The sequence below is a fragment of the Festucalex cinctus genome, chromosome 18, assembly GCF_051991245.1.
Source record: "Festucalex cinctus isolate MCC-2025b chromosome 18, RoL_Fcin_1.0, whole genome shotgun sequence".
NCBI lineage: Eukaryota > Metazoa > Chordata > Actinopteri > Syngnathiformes > Syngnathidae > Festucalex > Festucalex cinctus.
In genome coordinates this window covers 1,182,604-1,207,816 of record NC_135428.1, presented here as the reverse complement: position 1 = coordinate 1,207,816, position 25,213 = coordinate 1,182,604, and the positions used below count along the sequence as shown (strand labels likewise).

General features: G+C 38.1%; 2 protein-coding genes across 9 annotated transcripts in view; one reads left to right on the top strand and one right to left on the bottom strand.

The window, feature by feature from the left end:
• Positions 1 to 21,987, bottom strand: part of LOC144006556 (rap1 GTPase-activating protein 2-like) — a 27,035-nt gene extending 5,048 nt beyond the window's left edge. The window contains exons 1-18 of one of the 8 annotated variants that reach the window (XM_077505450.1): positions 21,940 to 21,983; positions 21,638 to 21,738; positions 19,135 to 19,366; positions 14,540 to 14,575; positions 8,057 to 8,141; positions 7,876 to 7,911; positions 6,414 to 6,461; positions 6,006 to 6,038; positions 4,914 to 5,126; positions 4,731 to 4,834; positions 3,291 to 3,369; positions 2,725 to 2,778; positions 2,558 to 2,641; positions 2,382 to 2,482; positions 1,548 to 1,677; positions 1,266 to 1,421; positions 289 to 360; positions 17 to 103 (exon numbers count right to left, since the gene is read on the bottom strand). In XM_077505450.1, coding sequence (XP_077361576.1) covers positions 17 to 103; positions 289 to 360; positions 1,266 to 1,421; positions 1,548 to 1,677; positions 2,382 to 2,482; positions 2,558 to 2,641; positions 2,725 to 2,778; positions 3,291 to 3,369; positions 4,731 to 4,834; positions 4,914 to 5,126; positions 6,006 to 6,038; positions 6,414 to 6,461; positions 7,876 to 7,911; positions 8,057 to 8,141; positions 14,540 to 14,575; positions 19,135 to 19,178 — 1,362 coding nt within the window. In that variant the 5' untranslated portion in view covers positions 19,179 to 19,366; positions 21,638 to 21,738; positions 21,940 to 21,983. Of the gene's footprint in view, positions 1 to 16; positions 104 to 288; positions 361 to 1,265; positions 1,422 to 1,547; positions 1,678 to 2,381; positions 2,483 to 2,557; positions 2,642 to 2,724; positions 2,779 to 3,290; positions 3,370 to 4,730; positions 4,835 to 4,913; positions 5,127 to 6,005; positions 6,039 to 6,413; positions 6,462 to 7,875; positions 7,912 to 8,056; positions 8,142 to 12,544; positions 13,093 to 14,539; positions 14,576 to 19,134; positions 19,367 to 21,637 lie in introns of those variants that run through there. The other 7 variants (XM_077505451.1, XM_077505454.1, XM_077505453.1 and 4 more) reach the window with 7 other exon arrangements.
• The window catches only part of dpp3 (dipeptidyl-peptidase 3), a 10,329-nt gene continuing 6,727 nt past the window's right edge, over positions 21,612 to 25,213 (top strand). Inside the window, exons 1-8 of the mRNA XM_077505449.1 lie at positions 21,612 to 21,756; positions 22,411 to 22,577; positions 22,674 to 22,818; positions 22,907 to 22,996; positions 23,742 to 23,879; positions 23,956 to 24,030; positions 24,464 to 24,554; positions 24,652 to 24,788. Coding sequence (XP_077361575.1) covers positions 22,453 to 22,577; positions 22,674 to 22,818; positions 22,907 to 22,996; positions 23,742 to 23,879; positions 23,956 to 24,030; positions 24,464 to 24,554; positions 24,652 to 24,788 — 801 coding nt within the window. The 5' untranslated portion in view covers positions 21,612 to 21,756; positions 22,411 to 22,452. The remainder of the gene's footprint in view (positions 21,757 to 22,410; positions 22,578 to 22,673; positions 22,819 to 22,906; positions 22,997 to 23,741; positions 23,880 to 23,955; positions 24,031 to 24,463; positions 24,555 to 24,651; positions 24,789 to 25,213) is intronic.

The following is a 25,213-nucleotide window of genomic DNA, read 5'->3' as shown; positions in this document are numbered from 1 at the left end:
GCCAAGGCAGAATGACCTCCAGTCGGGCGAAGCGGACGCTCTTGTAACAGGCCAGCTCGGCGTTGATGAGCTTCGTGAGGAGAAACTCCCGAAACTCTGGGCCCTTGAATGACAGACAGTCTGTTAGCACTTCACATGATCCAAACACACATTTTTGATATCGGATTGTCCTCATTGGGTGCGCGGGTGGGCTGGATCGTATCCAAGATGACTTGACAACATGCAAGGTTTCGGAATCGGGACCATTTTGAATTGATTTCAAAACGACCAAAAGCGAGATTTTCTCACCTTCTTGAAAACAGCTGGATTTGGGAGAGGCGGGCCAAATGGCGGCACATCCTCTCGCGCTGTCACAGACACCTGCCAATCACATGCATTCAATTATCTATTTGTTTATTTAGTTAGTTAGTTAGTTTTTATTATCTTTATTTTTATTTTAGTTTTTATTTCTTTTAATTATCTTTATTTCCATGTTATATTTTTTATTTTTTATTACATACATACATACATAAATACATTATTTTTTATTTATTACATACATGAATTAATTAATTTTTTTTAGTTTATTTTTAAATATGTGTATTTTTATTGTATTTATTTATTTTTTATTACATTCATACATACATACATGCTTTTTTATTTATTACATACTTTCAATTATTTATTTATTAATTTCGTTTTTTTTATTGTACTTTTTTATTTGATTTTTTTTATTTAAAAAAATATATTTTGACTTTATTTATAGTTTTTTATTACATGCATACATATGTACATTATGTTTATTTATTTATTACATACATTCATTTATTTTATTTATTCATTTTTATTTATTTTTTGATAGTATTTTTTACTTTATTTTTTTTATTTTATTTCATTTGAATTTTTATTTTATTTATTTTTTTTATTACTCACCATACTATACGTACAGTATTTTTTTATTTATTACATACATTCTATTATTTATTTATTTATTTATTTATTTATTTATTTATTTTATTTTGATTTATTTTTCTATCGTATTTTTTGTTTTATTGTCTTAACTTTTATTTTTTATTTTTTAATTTTTTTTATTTATTGATTTTTTTTATTACATACATACATACGTACATTCTTTTTTTTATTTAGGACAAATTATTATTATTTATTATTACATTGACATTATTTATTATTACATATTTATGAAATTATTATTATTTATTTATACATTCAATTAGATGACATAGCTTGAGCACCCGCGACGCGTCGCGAACTCGCTCGGCCAGTACCTTGTAGCTGGTGTTGTGCGAGCACGCGTCCTCGGCCTGCACGAGGACGAAGGCGTGCAAAAAGTTGGAGGCGATCATGTCCGGCACGAAGGGCGTGGCCTCCTCCTGGAACACCACGGCGACGATGTCGTTCCCGATGTGACGCTTCCTCTGGAGCTGCAGGCGGATCAAACACAGACTTGGAACTTGTAGGAAAAAAAAGCTGAACATGTGACACGCCCACCCATGATGACTTTTGCCCGTGTTTTAGGGTCAACGTGTCGCCGGGTGTTCGATGTCTACCTGCTGGGTGTCTCCCTCGGTGAAGGGCAGCTTGGTGGAGACGTGGAACATGACTTCCTGCTCTCTGTGGACCGTGTACACGGACTGAGAACCCGTCTGGCCGTGGGACACATCCAGACCCCCCCGAAACCTGCGACACGAGCGGTCTGTCAAAATCGACTTGAAAAGGGTACACATTTTTCAAAATTGACTTTTGAAGTGTTTTTTGAACAATAATGCACCGTTTTGATGCACATTGTAATAAGATATTTATTTATCATTATGGGGACTGAAAACTGCTTCTAATAGTCAGCGAGACTGCAAAATAAATACATAATAAGTGCAATTTCCTCAGAAATTGTGTGGGAATGCGGCAAACTGAATGCTCGAAACAGTTGGACACTGGATTGTGACTGATTTCGCAAGGCCCACAGAATATTGTGTTCTATTGCTACAAAAAAAGAAAGAACTCACTAAAAGAAATATGAGAGTATCTTCTTTCAGCAGGAAAAAAAAAAAGTATATTTGTATCTGATTCCAAATCTAATTGCAGCAATGAGCATTAGAATATAGCTAAGTTTCATCATTATTCCCATTCCTGGTGAAAACGCTGACAAAAAGAGCTTGTTGCAACCAAGGTTATTTTCACTAAAACTAACAAAAAAAAAATTCTTTAACCACCTCTTCATGCTCGAAGCTGCATCAAATTCTTCTGTATGCTCTTGCATTAAAAAAAAACAAAAAACAAAAAAACCATACAAAATAACGTATAAATACGTTATTGGGAGTGAAGGACAAAGTATTAAAACACGTATTTACACGTTTTTGGGTTTGGAGGATGAGTTCTCAACTAACCCTTTAAAGTCCTGCAGCTCCACCGTGTCGCCCAGCAGCTGCAGGAACTCTTGGAACGCCGGCGTTTCCTCGTTGTTCCTGAACAGCTCCTCCTCCGACACCTGCCCGACACACGCAACAAGCTATTGCGTTCTCGCTATTAAAACGTGAAGTACTGCCTGTTTTTGTTTTTTTACCTGTCCAAAGCGTTGGAAAACGACTCCAAACTTGAAGGTGCTGTTGACCTCGTGTTCGTCGTAGTTGACAATCAGCTGAGACGCCTTGCGAGACGCGCACAACACGAAAAAAGAATCAACTCGTCAGTCCCGCCGATCGCTAAGCAATTGCGTCGGTCAAGCTTCACCTTCGGGTAGAGGACAGGACTGAAACGGAGAGCGGCTGCGTCGTCGCACAGCAGCTGCGGGATCAAGAAAAAAAATTCATCAAAACTTATTTTCCCCTTAAAACGTTTTCGAAAACAACCGAAGTTTCCGACACTGTGAAAGTACCCTGAATGCACCATTTTGCTTGCATAGCATTAGCAGCTAGCAAGTGTGTAGCGTATGTTATTCTGTTGTCACTAAGCGTCCTTTAAGTTGTTTAATGACACCAAAGTTGGAGTTAACTGTAAAACTTAAATACACAACGTTAAGAATTACATCCACTGTATGTTTAAATACAACACGTGCTTCGTTTTTAAAACATTGCTAGCCGTGCGCTAACAGGAAGTTAGCAAAAGCTAACAGGAAGTTAGCAAAAGTTTGTGGCACCCATTGAAAATGAATTGGGGAAGGGGTTCATTTTATGCATTATATATAGTTTTAAATAATCGATAGATTAGTTGGTAATCGGTATTTTTTTGTTGCCAATAATCGTGACCAACAAGGAAAAACATGACAAGAGCGATTGGCTGTTGGTGTGTGCGTGTACCTTGGCCAGCTCTTGTACGCTTGGTATATCAGGCAGCTCCGTCACTGACAGTCGCTGATAGATCGTCTTCACTCGGGACCTGAAGATGCGCAAAAGCACAATCGAAAAATACTTTGTAAGGAGTCATTCATTCATTAGCTAACTTTGTTACTTACAAAAACATTTGGGATGATGTTGAGCAGTGACTGGAGGTTCCAGTCAGTGTCAAGTTCAAAGGTCAGGTCTCAATATTTTTGATGAGCCCTTTCATGGACAAATTATAAAACCGACATCGGAAGTTTTTTTTCTCAATTGAACTTGTGCTCATGAAACCTGAAACCTAATAAAAATCCCATTACCGGATACTTCAGAGTCTCGCCAGAGTTGTGACATTCAGAAGGGCAGGAGACCAGAGGAAAGATCAAAGTGAAATCCAGCACCAACAAGACACCACCTGCCACCCACATGGTTACAAAACCCGAATCTTTCACCCACCCTAGAAACCTCCAACAGATTAGGGAGAGCTGAAGAGACCAGAGGAAAAACTAAAGAGAGGAAGGAAGGAAGGATAGAGGAAGCGAGTAGTGGGACGGAAAAGCAAATTCTAGCAGTTCCTGTTCGCGAGATACTGTGACCGGCTTGGAGGAGCTCGAACATTTCATCGACGGATGCTTTTACAAGCTACGCGTTGGATGATCCGCGAGAATCCGTCTAAGAAAAGGAAAACTGGCTCCTCGACGGAGGGGCTGTTTTATTACTCTTTTTAGGGATGAAAAAAAAAAATCACTTTTTTTTTAAGATGGCCGACTATCACTGACTGCTACAAAACATAAGGACAAGAATCCTTACTCATATGAGGACTAAAATCCATAAAATATTGCTGTAATAAAAATGAAATGATGATTTAAAGCAAAGCAAAAAAAAATAAAAAATACTGCAGATGAAGTATTTTTAAAAGCAACAAAGTTACTAAGTTGTAGTCACAATACAGCTAACTAGACTAAGTGCAATTTCTGGAGAAATTGTGTGGTAAGTAATCAGACGATATTACCACGGGAGGCGTCAATTTTTGAAGCAAGTTGAAATTTGAACAGTGTAAATCGGAAGTATTATGTGGGAGTTATTATACGGCAAAAAAAAAAAAAAGTGTGGAGAATAAAAATCACAATAACATATGTAGGAATGCTGAAGCATTCCCACAACTAGACTAAGTGCAAGTTCTCCAAAAATTGCGTGGGAATGCTGAAATCAAATTGGGGAGGGGTTAAAAAATGCTGACGCATTCCCACGGTGACGTCCAGTTTAGTGTTGTCATGATCAATCGCAATTTCCTCAAACGATAAAATCAATACTCGGATATTTGACCAATTATATTCCGCCCGGCCTTCTTGTTGTCGCTCTTATTTCTGCCACCCGCGAAACGACGTTCAATCAGGCAAGTTGATTGATTTGCGTGCGTACCTGATGATGACGTGGAGACGCTCCTGCTGAAGCTCCTCTTCGTGCCGTACGGACAACAACACGTTTCCGACGCTGCTGGACGGGCACGAGAAGTTTAAATGCTCCTGTGGAAATGTGAAAATGTTTACAACCGTGTCGCTATTTTGAGCATCGTCCATCTTTTAACGCTGCAGGTCAGCTTACCTTGCCCAAGAAGTGCTTCCGATACGCGCGCGCGGCCTCGTTGGTCTCCTCCAGGCGGTATCGGCAGTCCGCATCATCCGGGGCCTCCCGTCCTCCTCCTCTTCCTCGCTCTTCATCCTCCTGGGTGGCGGGAGGAGGAGGAGCCTCCTCGATCCAGTAACCTCCGAACTGGGGGAGGAGCACCTGCGGGTACGGACCTCCCTTCTCCAACACCTGCATACATGTTTGTCATTGTCGAGAAGGATCAAAAATATTGAGCCGTTTCTTGCCCCAATTATTGGTTCATTAAATTCATACTTGTGCGTATTTTGTAGTTATTTTTATTCATTTGGTCCATTAAACAGTTTCTTAATTGATTTATTGCGAATATTACAATTTTATACATATATATTAGGGATATTTGATACCAAAACAAGTGCCAATACCACAAGTACTTTTGATATGTAAAATACACCCCCCAATAAAAACAATGCCAGATCATTTTAAAGAAAGACCCAAAATATTTTTTTTCCCTTAAAATTGGAAAGAAAAAAAAAAAAAAATGAATGGCAATTTTCAATTATTCTCATTTCTGGTTCCTAATTGCAAAACGATCACAATAAAACAAAAGTTTGCACACCCCCTGGTCTATAACTCATTTTCTCCCAAAGACGTATAAATACGTTCTATTTTAAACGTATGACGCGCCCCACAGACACATTTATACATTTTTTTTTTTATGCTAGAGCATACAGAAGACTTTGATGCAGCCTCTCAACTGCAAAGAACGGGTGAAGCAATGATACTTACAAAAACGGCCAGCAGGTGGCAGCAGAGTATAAGAAATCAGCCAGGGCCATGTTGCAACAAGCTCTTTTTGTTAGTGTTTTCACCAGGAAAGTGAATAATGATGAAACTTAAGATATAAATATACTTTTTTTTATCCTGATGAAGAGACTCTAATATTTCTTTTGGTAGTTTCCATGTACTGTATTGATAGCAGAAGAACACAATATTGCGAAAATCAGTCCAAATCCAGTAAAACCGCGTTGCTTCAGTCAAAATGGCTGCCAGTCAATGAGATAATGACGTTTGATGAGAAGAGGCTCTTACCTCCTCAATCCTCGGATACGGGATGTAGTCATCCTGTTGGAGAGAACGAGACGTGACGTTACATTTCATGGTCCACAAAAATGAGCCACTGGGAACTACAGCGGCCATTTTGGTCATTTAAAAATTTGGTGGATTCCTATCTTGATTTACGGCAATCAGCACTTCTGGATACAGTTTTTGGACTGGAGTTCTTAGTGGCTCAAATCATGTCTGACTTGAAAAAAGTCATGTGATGAAATGAGACATACGATGAAATGTTTTGTTTTGTTTTTATCTCCAGCTGTCGTCCGAAACAACACACAAACTATCCCGGCAACAAAAATTGTCGACAAATGGGCAAATGAGAAGATGGCGACGGACGTGAGGACAGACAGACTGACAGACAGACTGACTGACTGACTGACGTGCCTTCTGCCTGGGAGGGACGGCCTTCATCTCAGCAGCTTCCGGGACCTGCTGCATCACAGACGACAACTTGTTTTTATTTAGAAAAAAAGCTCACCGCAGGCGCGTCGCGTTCCGATCACAACGGCGAGCTAATGAGGCTTTAAAAATAAAAACTGACAAGCGCTTTTCTTTTTTTTTTTGTTTTTTTTTTTGACCTTGTTAGACTCAACAACAAAGGGAGACACGTTCGCTGTTGCTAAGCCAAAAGGTTCCAAGAAACATAAAAAAAAAAATTGAGATACTTTAGTACGTGCATAAAGGCGACGTCATGACATCACTGATTGTTTTTTGTCCAAAATCTCATATTTGATCAATATTTGATTATAGTAAAATGTGGTGCAGTGAGGCCTCCAGACCACTAGATGGTGCACAAGATTTCACTCATGCAATTCGGATTTTTTTTCAAAGCTCCTTGATATGAAAATGCCACACAAGAATAGCAAAAAAAAAAAAAAAAAAAAAAAAAAAAAAAAGTCATTGATGATGCCCCTTATATAGTAATAATAGTTGTAGTAATAGTATAGTATACTAGACTAAGTGCAATTTCTGGAGAAATTGCGTGGGAATGCTGACAGCTGAAAGCTAATAGCTGAATGCTAAGCTGGATGCCTAAAAAGGAAATTGAAGGCTAAATTTAGGTAAAATTACAAAGTAATTACATAACTTGTAATTACTACTAATAGTAGTAGTAGTAATATTATTATATGAGTTGCGTATTTAGTGCATTTAGGAATATGTTTTTATTAGGGATGCACGATAACGCTATTTTCAACCGATACAATAAAACAATCATTTAGAAAGTGCCGAATGTCGATAAGCAATAAGTAAGCCGAAAATCGTTGTGTTTTGTTTCAAGCTTAGCATTAGCTTCGCATTAGCTATAATATATATTCCCAGGAAGGCGTGAATTTTCTCAGCAAGTTAAGTTGAACGGTGTAAATCGTAAGTATTATGTGCGCGTTGTTTGACGGCAAAAAAAAGTGAGGAGAATAAAATGCTATAATAAAGAATGTCAATCATATAATGCTTTCAGCATTCCCACAACATTGTATATAATATACCACACAAACTGTAATCCCAAAACACTTTGACGTCATTTTAATTTACTTTACAATATTACCCTTAAAATCAAATTGTTTTAGAAAAAAATGCATTTGTACATGCACATGCAGCAAAGACTCCACTGACAACCCAAGCTCAACTTAGCTCCACCCCCGACATAGAAAAGCATTTCTCTCATTTCATCATACTTCCTTGATACCAATTCTTCAAGCAAAACACGAAATAGGAAAAAACATGATTGTGGTTATTGTTTATCAACGTGTCGATTTTATAATCGGTAGGTGATTGCACTTCGCAAATTCTGCTTAGCAACAACGAGCCGGGCAATCGCGTCACATGACCGCAAGATTCCGCCACTTACCTCCATCTTGTCCATCATGTCGAAGAAATGGGCCGACTGCGGACACAAACAACAACGGGATCGATATTGTCGTCGTGAGACGGTCATCTTGGGGCCGGTCGTCACGGTAACTCGGACTGATGCATCTGTTGCGTTTTTTTTTTACTTGTAATGATGGGACATGAGGGAATGAAGGTTTTACCTTGGTGGTGGGGGGGGCCGTGCGGGGAGGCGAGGGCGGGCAGTCGGCCTCGGCGCCATCGGAGGCGGCCTGGAGCTCCTGTTTGCTGGAACAAAACGTCGAAAGCGGCTTTGTTAGCTGAGCCCAGCGCGTCTCAATTATTTTAGTTTTGCAAAGAAAATATTTGGCGCGGTGACCATAAACGTTATTTGTCGATGAAATTGCGGGAAGTACGCCTCCGCAGAGGAGCTAATACTCCTTGCCCACTCTCTGACAGTAAGAGTGCCACTGCCACCTACTGTTGTGGAGGTGCAATTACACTTCATTCTAGTATGGCCAAAAAATCAATAAAAAATAAAAAATGTTTCTTGAGTTACATGCGCTCAGAGATGGGAAGTACTTCATTACTTTTTTTCAGTACTTTGTACATTCCTGAGTATTTATTTTTTGTAGTTTAGAAGGTAGCAAATTTGCGAGAAAAAAATCGTAAATTTGCAAGTTTAGAAAGTAGGAAATTTGTGAGAAAAAAAAATCAGAAATTTGCAAGTTTAGAAAGTGGCAAATTTGCGACTTTCTAAAGTGGCAGATTTGCGAGAAAAAAATCGTAAATTTGCGAGTTTAGAAAGATGCAAATTTGCATGAAAAAAAATCGTAAATTTGCGAGTTTTGAAAGTGGGAAATTTGTGAGAAAAAAAATCAGAAATTTGCAAGTTTAGAAAGTGGCAAATTTGTGAGAGAAAAACTAGTAAATTGAAAAATTTTGGAAAGTGGTAAATTTGCGACTTTCTAAAGTGGCAGATTAGTGAGAAAAAAACTTACATTTGCGAGTTTAGAAAGATGCAAATTTGCATGAAAAAAAAATGGAAAATTTGCGAGTTTTGAAAGTGGGAAATTTGTGAGAAAACCCCCCCCCATAAATTTGCGAGTTCAGAAAGTGGCAAATTTGCGAAAGAAAAACTAGTAAATTTGCAATTTTAGAAAGTGGCAAATGTGCGACTTTCTAAAGTGGCAGATTTGCGAGAAAAAAATTCGTAAATTTGCGAGTTTCGAAAGATGCAAATTTGCACGAAAAAAAAATCGTAAATTTGAGCGTTTTAAAAGTGGGAAATTTGTGAGAAAAAAAAATCCGAAATTTGCAATTTTAGAAAGTGGCAAATTTGCGAGTTTTTTTTCTCAGCATATTGCCCCCTCTCTCTCTCTCAAAAAAAAAAACAGCACCCCTCTATTTGAGAAGCACCGAGCTCACCCTTTAGTAATTTCAAATAAATGTCTGTTACATGAATAAACACATTTTCACTAAAAAGATAGAAATTTGTGCAAAACATGATGTCAAAAGTAAATAAGAGTTGTCTATTTACAAGTTATTCAAAGTCGGACTAAGTGATGGGTACGAAAAGTCCACGTTAATACACGACCGCATTGGACTTTTTCCATCGTGTTGCGTGAGCGAGCGCGTCCTGATTTCTCCCAACGTGGCGCATCATCGTTCCGCTTGTCACAGTGGAGCGATGAGATGATGAGTGTGTCTCTAAAGATAGAGCTTCAATCTGCCCCCAGAGAGGCAACTTGGGATGACTTCATAGCGCGCACACGTAATCAACTCCCCCAGCGTCCATTTCCTCAGGCTGCGTCAGGTCGGACCTCCGTCCTCCGTCCTTATTTGCGCGTCCCCGGGATTAAAAACATTTTTTTTTTTTTTTTTTTTCCGGGTCATTCATCTGACTCAATGCGATCTATCAGATCTGATCACTGCTTATTTTCCTCGAAGGGAAAAAAAAAGATTGGATTCTACACGACAAAAAAACTCATTTGTGGCAGTCACAGTTTTCGATTTATTGTATAGTGCTGCCTTGAGTTACAAGTGCCTCCACTGACATATTTTTGAGATACAAGTTTTCCTTGGCCATTATTTTTTTTTGTCTTGGGAGATGAGCCAAATACTCTAGACCCACACCACAAGATGGCGCCAGAACACATTACAATATCCTGCCGCCCATTTGTTTGGTTGCAGTGGAAGTGCGACACCAGTCGGTGGCAGTAATGTACCATTGAGCTGGTTTGCTCCCTACTTCTACCGAAGTAGAAGAAGAAGAAGATTTTTTTTTTTTTCTTTTAAACATGTAAGCTTCGTTTGTTGATAAATAAATGGTTTCAAAAAATAAAATAAACTTAATTTTTGATCAACAGAAATATTAAGAAGTTGATGAAGAAGAAGAAGAAGAAGAAGAAGAAACGACTTGAGGATTCTGACAGTTAATTTTTTTTTTTAACGCAGTTTGAAGTACTGTGAGGCTTAAAAGAAACATTTTCCACATTTTAAGATGACAAACCAGCATCAAAGGCCCCGAACTGGACTTTCATAAGTTTGAATTTTCTTATTTTAAGATTTTGCATAATCTACTAATGAGACAAATGAAAAAAAATAATAAAACAAAAGTGCAATATATTATTTTAAAGACTGCTGTTGGATTAGTATGATTTTCGTTTGTTTTTTTCCCAAAATCTTGCAGGTAAATTTAAGTAAAATTTTCTTCTTCTGTTTTCAGATAATTGTGCGTATTTTTTGGAGTAATAATGTTCTTATTTTACTATATTTTTTTTCTACTGTCCTTTTTTGCAGTATACATTTTTTTTTTGATAAACAACAATGCACAAGATATAAGACAATGTCACAAAAAAATCTGACATTGTTTTTAGATTTTTGCAAGCAAAACAAAGAAACAGCGACATATTAAATGTAGGCGACTTAAAAAAAAAAAAAAAAAAAAAACCCGAGGCGATGAACAAACCAAAAGGTCACGGGGAGGCGACCGTGGCGACATGAGACCGACTGAGAGAGGAAAAGGTCACACATGATGCGTGTTCGTGTGTAATATAACGAGCGAAAGGACAGGTTGCGATTTGTTTGGACGGTTCGGACTTGGCAAAGGTGACAATCGAGTTTGGGATGCTCACATTTCATTATGTCCACTTTACATTTTCCATGTTAATAATTTCACTTTTAAAAATCGGTAACAATCTGTTTTGTTTTTGTTTTTGTTGTACGACGAGTGGATTTATCCTCAAGTCATCTCTCATTTCCGCCGCGGACAGCTGCGTGTCGCATCCCATCCCGTCACGTCCGACCGAGTTAACACGTCAACGGGATGTCAAAATCTTCCTGTCGGCCACTTAACGTAGATCGTGACCTTTTTTTTCTTTTTTTTTTTTTTTTTTTCCTCAATATCATAAACAACAACATGTCCAGGATCGACGCCACAAAACATTTTGCAATACGCGAGCTCAAGCTACTGCGATTGGCTGGCGACCAGTTCAGGGTGTGCCCCGCCCACTGCCTATAGCCGGCTGGGATAGGCTCCAGCACCCCCCGCGACCCTTGTTAGGAGCAAGCGGTTCAGAAAATAGATGGATGGATGAGCTCAGCTAAATAAAAAAAAAAAACTTTGGTCAAGAGGCGGGGCTTACTGTTTGCCAGCCAATCACAGGGCAGCATACAACACTTCTGTCATGACATTTAAAATGTATATTATTGATTTTTTGTTACCTTTTAAATAAAAAAAAAGTTACTGTTGTGGTAGCAGTAAACACTGTCAGATATTTTTATTTTGTCTATTTTTTTTTTTTTTTGAAGTTTGTATAATATTTATCGATTGTAATAAACTATTGGGCGGTGGATGACTGGTTAGCACGTCCGTTTCCCAGTACTGAGGACTCGGGTTTGAGTCCAGGCTCCGGCTGAGATAGGCTCCAGCAACCCTCGTGAGGAGTAAGTGGTCAAGAAAATGGATGGATAATAAACTATTTTTCAAATGAACAATTAATTATTTTTTTTCCTGCACACACACACACACAAATCATTTGCCCGCTCGTCTGTCATCCATGAGATGTCCTATTGTACCTGAAGGTCTCATCATGCCAACACACTTAAAAGCCCAATGTGACATTTTTAGTTGAAATATCATTATACGATATTGTCATCGCTCATACAGTAAAACATTCAAAATCCATTTTAACTGCAACAATACAAATATTTTAATGTCCAATGTTTGTTTGTTTGTTTGTTTTTTCTCCCTTAAATGAGTCTCGCATCACATGCGCGTGCACGCGCAGGACTTATGTCACTTTTGGAGCATCGCCACACACACACAAACACGTCGTCAAATCTGCTCCACCTGCAGACATGCCTTTGCTGTTTTGTATCTTTTTGGGGATGCTGATTTGTTCTCATGGTGTGGCAAAATGTTGTGTTTTTTTTTCAGTCAAAATCATGACGAAGAACACAAGAACGACATCAAAATCCCAAATAACAATAGCAGCAGGGAGAAAGTGCGCCGCTTTGTAGTTGAGGCAAACACACTCTTGCGCACGCGCGTTTACCAAAACATTTTAAAATAAAGACAAAAGAATTTCAACATGAAGCAATTTGTGTTGCACTTGCGTCAAATATAAGACGGAAGACGCGCGCGGATGTCACAGATGGGAGAGATGAGGACGAACGGCGCAACTCACCGGTGGTCATGCAGCATTTGTTCCGTTGCCGTCGGTAACTGAGCATCCCGCTCGCATCACACGCAGACTGACTCGCTCTCTTCCTCTCTCTCTCTCTCTCGATTGCTTTCTCTAAGTGACTGCTTACAATTTATGACATCACATCGATCATTTACAAAGCTGATAGTGGTTTAAAAAAAAAAAAAAAAAAAAAAGTCCTGCAGGGCCCATCCGAAATGTAGGAGGAAAATATGACGCAAGGATTTTTATTTCTCAGTCGCTTGTTTAAAATCGGCAGTTTAAAAAAAAAATTAAAAAAAAATACATAAACACATTACAGCATAAGACAAAGATGTCCAAACTCGTGCTGTCAAAGTTAAAGCGTTAACTAATGAATTCATCACAAAAAAATATCGCATTAATCATTGTATTACGGCACAGATTGATCACACTATTAATTTTGACCGCACGTGATCCTTTTTAGCCGACAGTGGATGGTTACGTTAACTCTTTTACTGCCACACGTTATCAAAACATTATCATTCACGTCATCCTTGAAAATGTTCAATTTCATCAGATTTCGTCCATCTTTCATTGTAATTTGATACACGGGCAGCCCATTGAAGAGATACAATGCTGCCATCTGGTGGCCATAGTTAGTGAGTGTTTTTGATTCCACAACCCATTGACCAGGCGGCGCTGCACTTAGATGTTGCGCTGCCCATTAATTTAAAAAAAGAAAAAAGAAATAAATAAAACGTAGTTGACGTCATTTAACGTTGATGGCGGCATACATTGTGATTTTATTAATTTTAATACATGTTTACATATGCCGTAGGTCTTTTTTTTTTCCCCATTTCAAATTATGCAAATAATTAATTGGCTAGAAAAAGCAGGATGAGCGTGTGCAGCGGGCAAAAATGTTGGGGGAAAAAAGCTTTTTGAAGTCAGTGATTAACTCATTCACTCGCCGCCATTTTCACATTTCGCAATCCCGTTCGCTCCCGGCTGTTTTGCTGGATTTTGACTGATTTTTGCAAGGTCCACAGAATATTGTGTTCAATTGCTATAAAACATGGAACCTATCAAAAGAAAGATTGAAGTTTCTTCTTTCATCAGGAAAAAAAGTATGTTTCTATCTGTTTCCGTTTTGCAGCAATTAGCATTAGAAGAGAGCTAAGTTTCATCCGTTTTCACAAATCTATTCAAAATTGTAAGTAATTTAGCTTTTTTTCAACATGGCCCTGGTTGATCTCCTTTGCTCTGCTGCCACCTGCTGGCCGTTTGTGTAATAACTACCATTTCTGCAACCGTTCTTTGCAGTTGAGAGGCTGCATCAAAGCCTTCTGTATGCTTTAGCATAAAAACAAAAAAAAAACGTATAAATATGTCTTTGGGACACTTAGAACATAAAAAAAACATATTTATACGTTATTGGGAGTAAATGAGTTAATCATGATTAATCAAAATTCTACGATGTGATTAATCTGATTAAAAAATTTCATCGTTTGACAGTTCTAGTCAAAACACACCTTTTTTTTTTTTTTTTTTAGGGAGCCATGGTTCATGTGTCCATTTCCTTGATGATGTTTATGAATGCGTGAAGGTGACCGACCATCTATCTGGGTGAGTTTATCTTCCCTTCTTCCCTCGGGCATTCCCCCCCGACACCTTATCATCTAGGTCATATTTCATCAAATCACTTGTTGTTGTTGTTGTGCACGTAAACGGGCCCTCGGTTTAGGCAAATATGTCTCGGCGTTACAGTTCCTGTGCGAAAAATATAACCTGAATTTCGACTGAAGTTGAATTTCCACATTAAAGTTAATATTTACATCAAACTAATTAATTTGCATAAAAAAATCTACAATACATTAAAATAAAAGAATAAGCTGCTGTATGCGCATGCAGATGACTTTTTATGAGTATATGACAGCTTAAAAAGAAAAAAAAACAAAACACTTGTTGATACGCTCCAATTGATGTTGTGTTTCCAGTATTTCTCGTCACACTCACCGAGCTCTCAGGGCGCTGACGGAAGACTTGTCAATCCTGCGGAGAGAAAGAGACACGCAGCTCAAGTTAATTGCACTCAGACACTCGGACGGAGGCGCGAAAGGGGATGTGCATTAAGACAAGTCCGAGGTGTGAAGGACATATTAACGTCCGCACATACTCGATTAACCTTAGCAGCAGAGTGGAGGAGAAGTGTGAATTGCGGAGGCGCCTGGCAACAAAATGCACTATTTATTAAAGTGATGTTAAATCGCATCGTGATGTCGAGGTTAAAAGCAAGCAAAAAACAACAACAACAACAACTGGAAAGTCAAAAAAATGTCTGTTCCTTTTTCCAATGTGGTTATGCTTTGGTTCATTTTCAAGTTCACATTCTATATATTTATTTGGTTATGTACATGTATTTTAAAGCTTCACTCTTATTAACCTTCTACCGAGCTCCTAAAATTTGTCAAAGCGAGGAAATCACTAGCTAGCTAGCTATTTCCTAAAATCGCTAGCTAGCTAGCTATTTCCTAAAATCGCTAGCTAGCTAGCTAGCTACCTAGCTAGCGATTTCCTAGCTAGGTAGCTAGCTAGTCAAATGTGAGAAATGTTCCCACAAAGAATAAAAAATATATTGTAAGTCTACAACTACTATATTTTTCCATTTTCTTTTTGCATTTGTTGCTCCACTCTTTGGGTTCAAATAAAAATATAAATTGTTTTAACACACAATGCTATTCGTTCCATGTTGTTTCTTAAACATGCTTTGCATCAGACAGGCTCCATCAATACATATTTTAAAATCTTGTTTAAAAACAGACGTTTTTAAGCCTTCCAACAGACCTCCTTTTCCTTCCACACCTCCTTCTTCTGCCCGTGCCACCTTATCGCTTTCTCCGCATATGCTGCTCTTTTTTTTTTTTTGCCTCCATCGTTTTCCTCCTTCACTGTTAAAACCGCCAAGCAGGTTTCCTCGTCCGCGCGCACTTTGGCAGCGGTAATAGAGTTGCATTATTGAATAATGCACAAGCAGCTTCGGGGAAACCGCTCACATGAAATATTCCATTTGCAACAGCGAGTCCGGCTCAATTTGAAATTCTTCGACAACACTTTTTTTGGGGGGGGGGGGGGGGGGGGGATTTTAAATCTCTGGTCGACTCAGATAGTAAACATGTAGTCAGTGGAAAGTTTATGTCTTGTCAATGTGAAACCGAAGTGTTAATGTGTACGGCCCGAGTTAAACATCCAACGTCCAAAATTGTTTGTGACACTCTATGGAAACATGTGGAGTGTCACGCACATTTATTATTATTATTATTATTTTTTATTGCTATTTCTGTGAGAAGTCAATCACAGTCTAGACTCTGGACTCCCAAGGCGAATATATATATATTACCAGCAAGCCATAAAGTGATGAAGCTTTTTTTTTTTTAACAACAATATTTGTCTTCACCTCAGCCCACCTCATAGCAAACTCCACAACAACTATTTTGACGCAGCCCACACGTCGCAAACCGAGCAGTCCCGCCTCTTCCGTGGCAAATGTCCCATCCATGTAATGTACAAAAGCTAACTAGCGCTTAATGAAACAAAAATCGCTGTGAATTCATCACCAAAATTCACATGCACGTCTCAATCCCGTCTAATATTAGGTTCATTTAAATCAGTTACTGCAACTTTTTTTTTTTTTTTTTTCTGAGACGCAAGCAATCGTTTGGGTTTCGAGGTTGCGCTGCACGTTGACATTTGATCTCAACTCACTTGACAACAAGCAGCAGTTTGCCAGAGAGGCAACAATTGTTCAAAAACGAGGCTTCAAGCTGTTTTTTGCCACTCTCGGGTGAAATTTACTCTCAAGCTAAACATAGAAAGCAAAGAGAATTACAAGCGTGTCTTGAAAACAAGTACATAACTTTGGATTGAAGTTTGCTAGCTTCATGCTAACAAATATTCAAATATGGAATAGAAAGAGTATATTTCCGCGGCTTCACATTCTTACTGACGAGGACACAAGCAGCTTGTGACGAATACCGAGAATATTTTCTCACCAAAAGGCAAAAATGAACCTTTTTCATCTACAAAACTTCAGAAATTAATAAAAGAATAAAAAAGAAAAGAAAATTGTGCTATTACTATCCTCTCAGTGATATTTCCCTTGTCATAAATAACACTGGTGACAAACGAGTACAAAATGTAAGAGAGAAGTTGAGCACAACAGACACCACATTTAGGTTTACCCCCTCTTTTTTCATTTTTCATTGATAATAAATTCCAATAACTTCACACCAATAACATTTAGTGTTATTTGAACAGTCCCACTCCATTTACAAATAAGGTACTCATGCTAACAACGCGGCAGCCGTGGCTAACATCGCCTTGTTTACAGAGCTAATGCTAATGCTAGCTTAGTACTGTGAGGGGTGCTATTTTTTTTATTTAAAAACTGGATATAACTGTGGATGAAATTTTGACTGATAATAAATTCCAATTAATACAACTCCAAACCAATAACATTTAGTGTTATATGAACAGTCCCACTCCATTTTACGAATTAGTTACTCATGCTAACAACGCGGCAGCTGTGGCTAACATGGCCTTGTTTACAGAGCTAATGCTAATGCTAGCTTAGTCCTGTGAGGGGTGCTATTTTCTTGATGAAATTTCAACACAACTTAAATTAATTTTCTTGTTGAAAAATCACTGAATGACATTCTTCAGTTAGCTTTTGAACAACCACTCCGAGCCATCCCAAAGCAGGACTTTGTATTGGAGAAACATGAAGCAACTTTTTTTTTTTTTTTCCATTCTTATCGCAAAGAACACTGCAAGTTGCTCATTAACCGCAGCAGCTTTTCTTTTTTTTTTTTTTTCCCATGTGCGAAGCTGTCAATAGAACACTTTAGTAAACACTCCAATTATTCCTCAAAGCTGCGTATTTACACTTTGTTCCACTTGTAAAGGCAAAATCGCCCACAAAGCAGCTGTGGCTAACGTTCGCAGCGCGCCGCCGCTGCAACTGGCGGACAAAAAAAAAAATAGTTCCGCCTACGTTTGTTAAAACATCTTCGTGGTCGTTTATATAACACGTTTGTTTGCTTGCTTGGAGGTGACGGGGACAGCTTTAGTGTTTCTGCATTAAGTATTGTTTTTAAGAGCAAGGTAAACCCCCACATATATACATATATTAGGGGTGTAACAAAACCGAAGAGATATGAATCGAATCGAATTTTAAGAGATAGATCTGTTGAAGGAAATGTGAATTGTCCACTAATCCATAAATAAATAAATAAATAAATAAATAAATAAATAAATAAATAAATAAATAAATATATAGATAATTAAATACATAAATAAAAATAAATATATATATAAATAAATAAACAAATAAACAAACAAATAAATAAATAAATAAATAAATAAATAAATAAATAAATAAATAAATAGATAAATAAATACAGAAATAGATAGATAAATAGATAAATAAATAGATAGATAAATAAATAAATACACAAATAAATAAATAACAAGATAGATAGATAGAAAGATAAATAAATAGATAAATATATATACACAAATAAATACATAAATAGATAACAAAATAGATAAATACATAAATAAATAGATAAATAGATATATAAATAGATGAATAGATAAATAAATAAATACATAAATAAATAAATAGATAAATAAATACAGAAATAGATAGATAAATAGATAAATAAATAGATAGATAAATAAATAAATACACAAATAAATAAATAACAAGATAGATAGATAGAAAGATAAATAAATAGATAAATATATATACACAAATAAATACATAAATAGATAACAAAATAGATAAATACATAAATAAATAGATAAATAGATATATAAATAGATAAGTAAATACATAAATGAATAAATGAATGAATAGAATGCTAGATAAAAAAATAAAAAAATAAATAAATAAATAAAGTCATGAGATACTCTGTAATTCTATCAACTGTATGCTATCTAAAAGTGAGCATTATGATAGCATTATGTGTTTTCTACATACAAAGTGTGGTAAAATAATGTGAAATGCCATGTTTTGAAAGCGCTATATAAATAAATACATTTTTTTTATCTTTCGGAAAAGGGCTTCCATTTCATTCATTTCTCGATCCTTCATTTCTGATCAAAATAATAACATCGAGAGCGTCCGCGTTGGCGCGCTTCGCAAGGCTGGATGTTGTTGATTTTATGGCAGCTGGCCTTATAATAAATGAGTTCATCCCTCCTGTATATGAATTAATGATAAGGAACAAAACAAGCGTGGAACAAAAACACTCTTTAACCAAGAAAATGCAAACTAATCTTGGACACGTTGCGTGTTTCTGAGCCCAAGTTGACCAACGACTCCCAAATGAGGCACACGGACGATGCGAGGCATCCCGAGAGCACGCCGGCCGCTGCCATGCTGCTGTTGTGATGTGATGTCACAGTGATGTCACTGCAGCACAAACTCAGCCTGGAAATGAACTCAAAGACCCTCATGACACACGCGAGTGATACAAGTGAGCGACCCAAACGGGGCGGAAAATGAAAAAAAAAATAAAAAAAAAAAAAAAAAGGCTCCTGCAACTCACCAGCCGAAGCCTCCGAACGAAACGCTCCTCTTCCTCCTCAGCATCGTCCCTTTGTCCTCCTCTTCCTCCTCTTATTGTGTCTGGCTCGCTCCCTCCTCCTCCTCCTTTCCGTCCTAGCTCCTCATCCCGCCGGCTATAAATACTGTGCGAGACACCGTCCTTCACAGCCACCTCCTTTTTCCCCGCCCGCCGTTAATGTTTCTTTCTTTCACTTCAATTCACTGCACGCAGCCTGGAGAGTGGAGAGAGAGAGAGAGAGAGAGAGAGAGAGAGGGGGGAGATGAGGAGGGAGGAAGGGAGAGACACAAAGAGACAAGTGGAAGCATTCCCCTCTCTCTCTCTTCTCTCTCCCGACCCGCCCTGACGAAGCAGAATTGCAGCAGAGATGCTGTCAAAACTTTTCATGCAGACATAAACAAGTCAGCTTATATATATATACATATTAGAGCTGTCAAACGATTAAAATTTTTAATCAGATTCATCACATCTTAAAATTTTGATTAATCACGATTAATCGCTTCATTAAAAAGGCTTTTTATCAACATTTTTTGCCCGCCAAATTTAAAATGCACCTCTTATGTGTTAATTTTTTTCCAGCATTTAATGTTAAGAGGACGTCTCATCCTCCTCTTTTTCTAATCAGTTACATTACTTGCATAATTTAAAGTAGGGGGAAAAAAATGACCCCAATAGTTTGACATGAACAAATATTCTGAATGTCACATGCAAACATTTATTCAATGCTTCACTTTAATGCATGTTATGTTTATTGTTCATACACAACCTGTGTTACCTTTAACGGAGCCATCCGCTGTCAAGCTAGAGGATCATTAGTAGTCAAAATTAATAGTGCGATTAATCTGTGTTAATACACGATGAATGCGATAATTTTTTGTGATTAATTAATTAGTTAACGCTTTAACTTTGACAGCACTAATATATATATATATTTATATATATATATATATATATATATATATATATATATATATATATATATATATAAATATATATATATATTATGGGTGTCAAAATTATCGCATTATTATCTCTTTAACTTAAAGTGCCTTTAACGGCACTAATTTTTAAGTTATTTATTTATAAGTTATTTATTTATTTATTTATTTATTTATTTAATGTTAAGGGTGGTTCAGTTAAAGAAGTGCACAGTAATTCTGTGCACTATTTGCACATTTACTTATTCATGTTTTTTGCAATGGAATCTATCCCCATAAAAAACTAAAAATAAAAAAATATATAAAAAATCAATGAGTCACATTTTTGTGGTTTTCTTTGCAATATGTCCCTAGATGCATTCAAAGCACGTTGGATATGAAAAGTCTACACACCCCTGTTCAAATGTCAGGTTTTTGTGATATAAAAAAAAGAGAAGATAAATCATTTCAAAACTTTCTCCATCATTAAAGTGACCAATAACCTATTAGCTCAATAGATTTTTGTTGTTGTAATCTCTTCAATATGAGAATTGAAAAAAAAAAAAAGTGGTTGCATAACTGTGCACACCCGTTGTGAAGTTCAACCTTGGTTGCGGCTGTGTTCAGAATGAGCCAATCAGATTCTACTTCTACAACAGCCAACATTTAAAGTGCCACTGGTTAACCCCAAATACATTTCAGAAGTTCTAGTAGGCTTTTCAGTCTCATTTAAGATTTATAGCGTCGAGAATAAGTACAAATGACGTTTGCGCTTGTGCCAATGCTCTACGATGAACGGCAATTGCATGACATACAGTATTAAAATGAAGAAAAAGAATGGTGATTTTTTTGTGCTTGTGTTCTCTACATTTACATTCATTGGCTTTGGTTTAAAGGACAATGGAAACAGAACACACAGTGTGACTCTGACTGGTGGAGGATGGCCCAGGAAGGCTCCTAATCATTTAATTAGGCTGTTTAATTTGATTGTATGCTAACTATGCTATGTTTACATATCCTTTTGTAACCTTTTGTTGTGGAATGTGTGGAAAAAGACCTGCCACACAGTGATTGGTCATTGTTACTGCCAATCACGATGTTGGCGCTATGATAGGATAGCGAGCGGCAAGCTATGCTAATATGTCCCCGGTCAACGAATTGATCAAACATGTGTTATACTTTATGAATATTTATAATTGATTTTAGATTTGGGTTATGTAAAGTTAATAAAATACGTAATCAAAATAAAAATACGTAATAAACTCCTTCCCTAATATTCGTCGCGAGAAGGCCGGTATTTCCACTTTGTGATTGGTCCTCTTCAGCTGTCGTCATAATATTACGAGCTGTGATAGGTTAAGAGATGGGCCGTGCTAATAATACAAATATTCATAATCGTCTAATACGGCTGTGCTTTTAAATTTGAATTTGGGTTATGCTAATGTGTAACACCGAATGTAATTTTTTTTGCTAACGTTTTGCTGCAAAATGTTTAGATACACCGCATCTATTGGAAAGAATAAATAAAAATGAAACCGTGACGGCAGTCAGTGATTGGTCCTTCTTACCGTCGATCACAATGTACGAGCTGTGATAGGCCAAGGGGGCGGGACTCGGGACATATCCCGGAAGTGTGCAGCGTGAGATTGCACTTTGACATGAGCCGGAGCTGTCGAGATTAAACAAGGTAACACGCTTGTTGCTGTCGATAATTCACCATTAACTGTCCGCAGTAAAGAATTCAACATACATAAATGTGTTACAAGTTAATAAATAAACATTGAGACTTAAGTTCCAGCTTGTAAAAGTAGCGGTTCTATGTAAAAAAAAAGCGCACAAGTAAACGACAATACAATGAATGCTAGTTTACGATGTTTGCTTTGGCAGCCGGCGATTAATCCTCATCCCGGGATACGATTGCACTTAATATGATATTTAATTTATAGGGCAACGTGTAATGTAGATTTGTACGCAATTGCTTTGATTTTTCGAGACGTTCCCCCCTCAGCGTCAAATGAAAGTGAAAGGAAGAAGTCATGACTCCTTCTGTTTATCTTTGTTCTCTCTATTCGTAGCTAATCGTTGTTTATGATGTAGTGCAGAATGAGGCTATAACCATGCATTGCATTAGAATGAATGGAAACTCGTTTGTGTTGCTGATGAGTGGGGAGAAATTGTAACTTTTTAGAAAGTGCCTCCTGCTATAAAAAAAAAAAAAAAAAAAAATGGCTAAAACTTTCATTGCAGTCATCAGTCCAAGGATAAAGATTAAGGCTAGAAAAAAAAAAATACAATTTCAGATATATGTCAGTTACTTCCTTTTTTCTTTTCCTACTTTCAGATTGAAGATACTTCTCGCCGGCGACAACTTGACACTTCCAAGATGGCGGACTCTCAGTACTTCCTACCGAATGACATCGGCGTCTCCGCTCTGGATTGCGGCGAGGCTTTCCGCTTGCTCTCCCCGCAGGAGAAGAAGTACGCCCACTACCTGTCTCGCGCCTCTTGGTACGTCTACGGCGGCGTCGCCAATGATGTTTGTTTGCCGATGCAGTACGTTAGCTTGTGGGTTAGCGACAAAGCCGTCCCTCCTCTCTCTCTCAGGTACGGCGGCCTCGCCGTGCTCCTGCAAACGTCCCCGGAGTCGCCCGTCATCTTCGTCCTTCTGCAGAGGATCTTCCGAAAGCAGTCGCCTGAGCAATTGGAAGCGGTCGCGACAGCGGTCGGGCTGAGCTCAGAGGAGTACCAGGTACTTTTTTTGTTTTTTTTGTTTTGGGTTAATTGTTGTGTTTGTGCACATTTTCGTTGTGCTTATTTTGGGTCCTGCTTGTTTTCAGGCCTTCTTGGTGTACGCAGCCGGCCTCTACGCCAATATGGGGAACTACAAGTCCTTCGGAGACTCCAAGTTTGTACCAAATTTGCCAAAGGTACAACCTAGTATTTGTGTTTGTATCATGTTAATTAGGGGTGGCAACGTCTGGCTACCTGATGATACGATATAATATGTGATCCAAGGCTCACCATAATGATGATCTCACGATATGACGATACAGCGATTATCAATATATTTATTGGTCAGGTCCTAAATCCACGATAATCTATGATAAAACTACTCAAGATATAAACTGATGTTTTGTCAATGAGTACTTTAGTGATTTTTTTTTTTTTAAACAAACACAAACGTCTTTGAGGCAGTTTTGTGAACAAATTTGTGTTACACTATTGTCATGCAACATGCCAGTCAATCACATAGTCAATTGTTTTATTTTATAAACTGTGACCAGGGTTGTTTTTATAGTTTTGGAATTTTAATTTTAGTTAGTTTTTATTTTGTTTTGAATTTTGTTTTTCAAATTTAGTTAGTTTTAATTAGTTTTCAGTGGGGTTCTGTTAGTTTTTATTCGTTTTAGTTATTTTAATTGCTTTGAGTTAGTTTCAGTATTAGTTTTAGTTTAAAAAAAAAAAAAAAATATTTATTTATTTATTTCGTAAGTGTATTACTTGTGCACAATACTTAACTCTTTGACCGCCAAAAACATTTAATAACCTTTAGCAAAATCACGATGTATGCCACCATAAACGTGAGATGACGTCAACTGCTTATACTTTTTTTTTTTTTTTTTTTTTTTTTCTCCCTTTCCTTCTCGGGCATATTTGGTTCCGCCTCCGCAGGACAAGCTGGATGTTCTGGTGAGGGCCAGTCGGGCGTTTGAGGAGGAGCCCGCTGAGATGGGCGCTCTGTGGGACACTTGCTCGTGTCTCATCTACTCCCTGAACGACAAACAGAAGCAACTGGGCCTTGGCGACAAGGTGGGAGTTTTGTTCCCTTTTAAAATGTAGACTTACTGGAAAAAAAAAAAATGTCACGCTCCGCTTTTTTCTTCAGGGAATTACCACCTACTTCTCAGGGAACTGCTGTCTGGAAGATGCCGAGCTGGCGCAGAAGTTCCTTGACTCGAAGGTAGCGATTCCAATTTCCTCATTTGATGGGATTTCGATTCACAAGAGTTCAGTTCGATGAGATTTGTCAACATGGCCCTGGTTGATCTCTTAGCAGGGCCATGATGAAAACAAGCTTTTTTTTTCCTGACTCTAATCTTCTCTTTTGGCCGTCAGGCTGTTTCTCTGCTCATCCTCAATCATCTGAGCAATTGTCTTCTCGTACTCTGCCACAATCTTTCTCATCTCACAATACTGTGTTCTATTGCTATAAAAAACAACAACATGGTACCTACACCATGTTTTTTTTTTTTTATAGCAATAGAACACAGTATTGTGTGGGCCTTGCAAAATCAGTCAAAATCCAGAAAAACAGACGGGAGTTTGTGGGGTTTGCTTCAGTCAAAATGGCCGCCAGTCCATGAATGAGTGAAGTGTCTTCTTGTGTTCCTCAGAAACTGTCCGCTTACAACACCCGGCTGTTCAAAAGGGAGAACGGCGAGAAAACCTGCTACGAGGTGCGCTTGGCCTCCGCTGCGAAGGAAGGTCAGTCGTCAAAAATGCAATCGAACTCGGAGGGCGCCGACCTGGTTGGCGTCGCGCGCCGACGTTGTACTAACGCGCGCACGCGACCGCTGCGCAGACTGCACCATACTCGTGGACGGCGAGCGTCAATCCTGCTGCGGGCGCTTCGACTTTGACGGCAAAGAGTTCTGGGTGAAAAGGGGGGACTACGCCCCGCTCATGGAGAGGGTCTGCCTTTATCTCCACAAGGCGCAGGTGAGCTAACAACCTCTTCCACGATCCCTTTTCAATGGGTGCCACTGACTCACAAACTTTTGCTATTAAGATTCTCTGCTTTGAATGACAAGTCCATATCAAAACATTTCATGGTGTGTTTTGGCCTCTTGGGGGCAGTGTGGTGCCGTGCATGCATGGCGTACACACTTAAAGTGAGTACAGAAGAAAGTTGTGACTCAATTCTATTAAAAAGGAAAAAAAAACACTCCCGAGGTCGATGCTTACTTGCTGTTAGCGTTTGCTAACTTCCTGTTAGCACTAGGCTAGCGATGTTTTCCTCCCGAAGTCGATGCCAACTTCCTGTTAGCATTTGCTAACTTCCTGTTAGCGCTAGGCTAGCGATGTTTTCCTCCCGAAGTCGATGCCAACTTCCTGTTAGCATTTGCTAACTTCCTGTTAGCGCT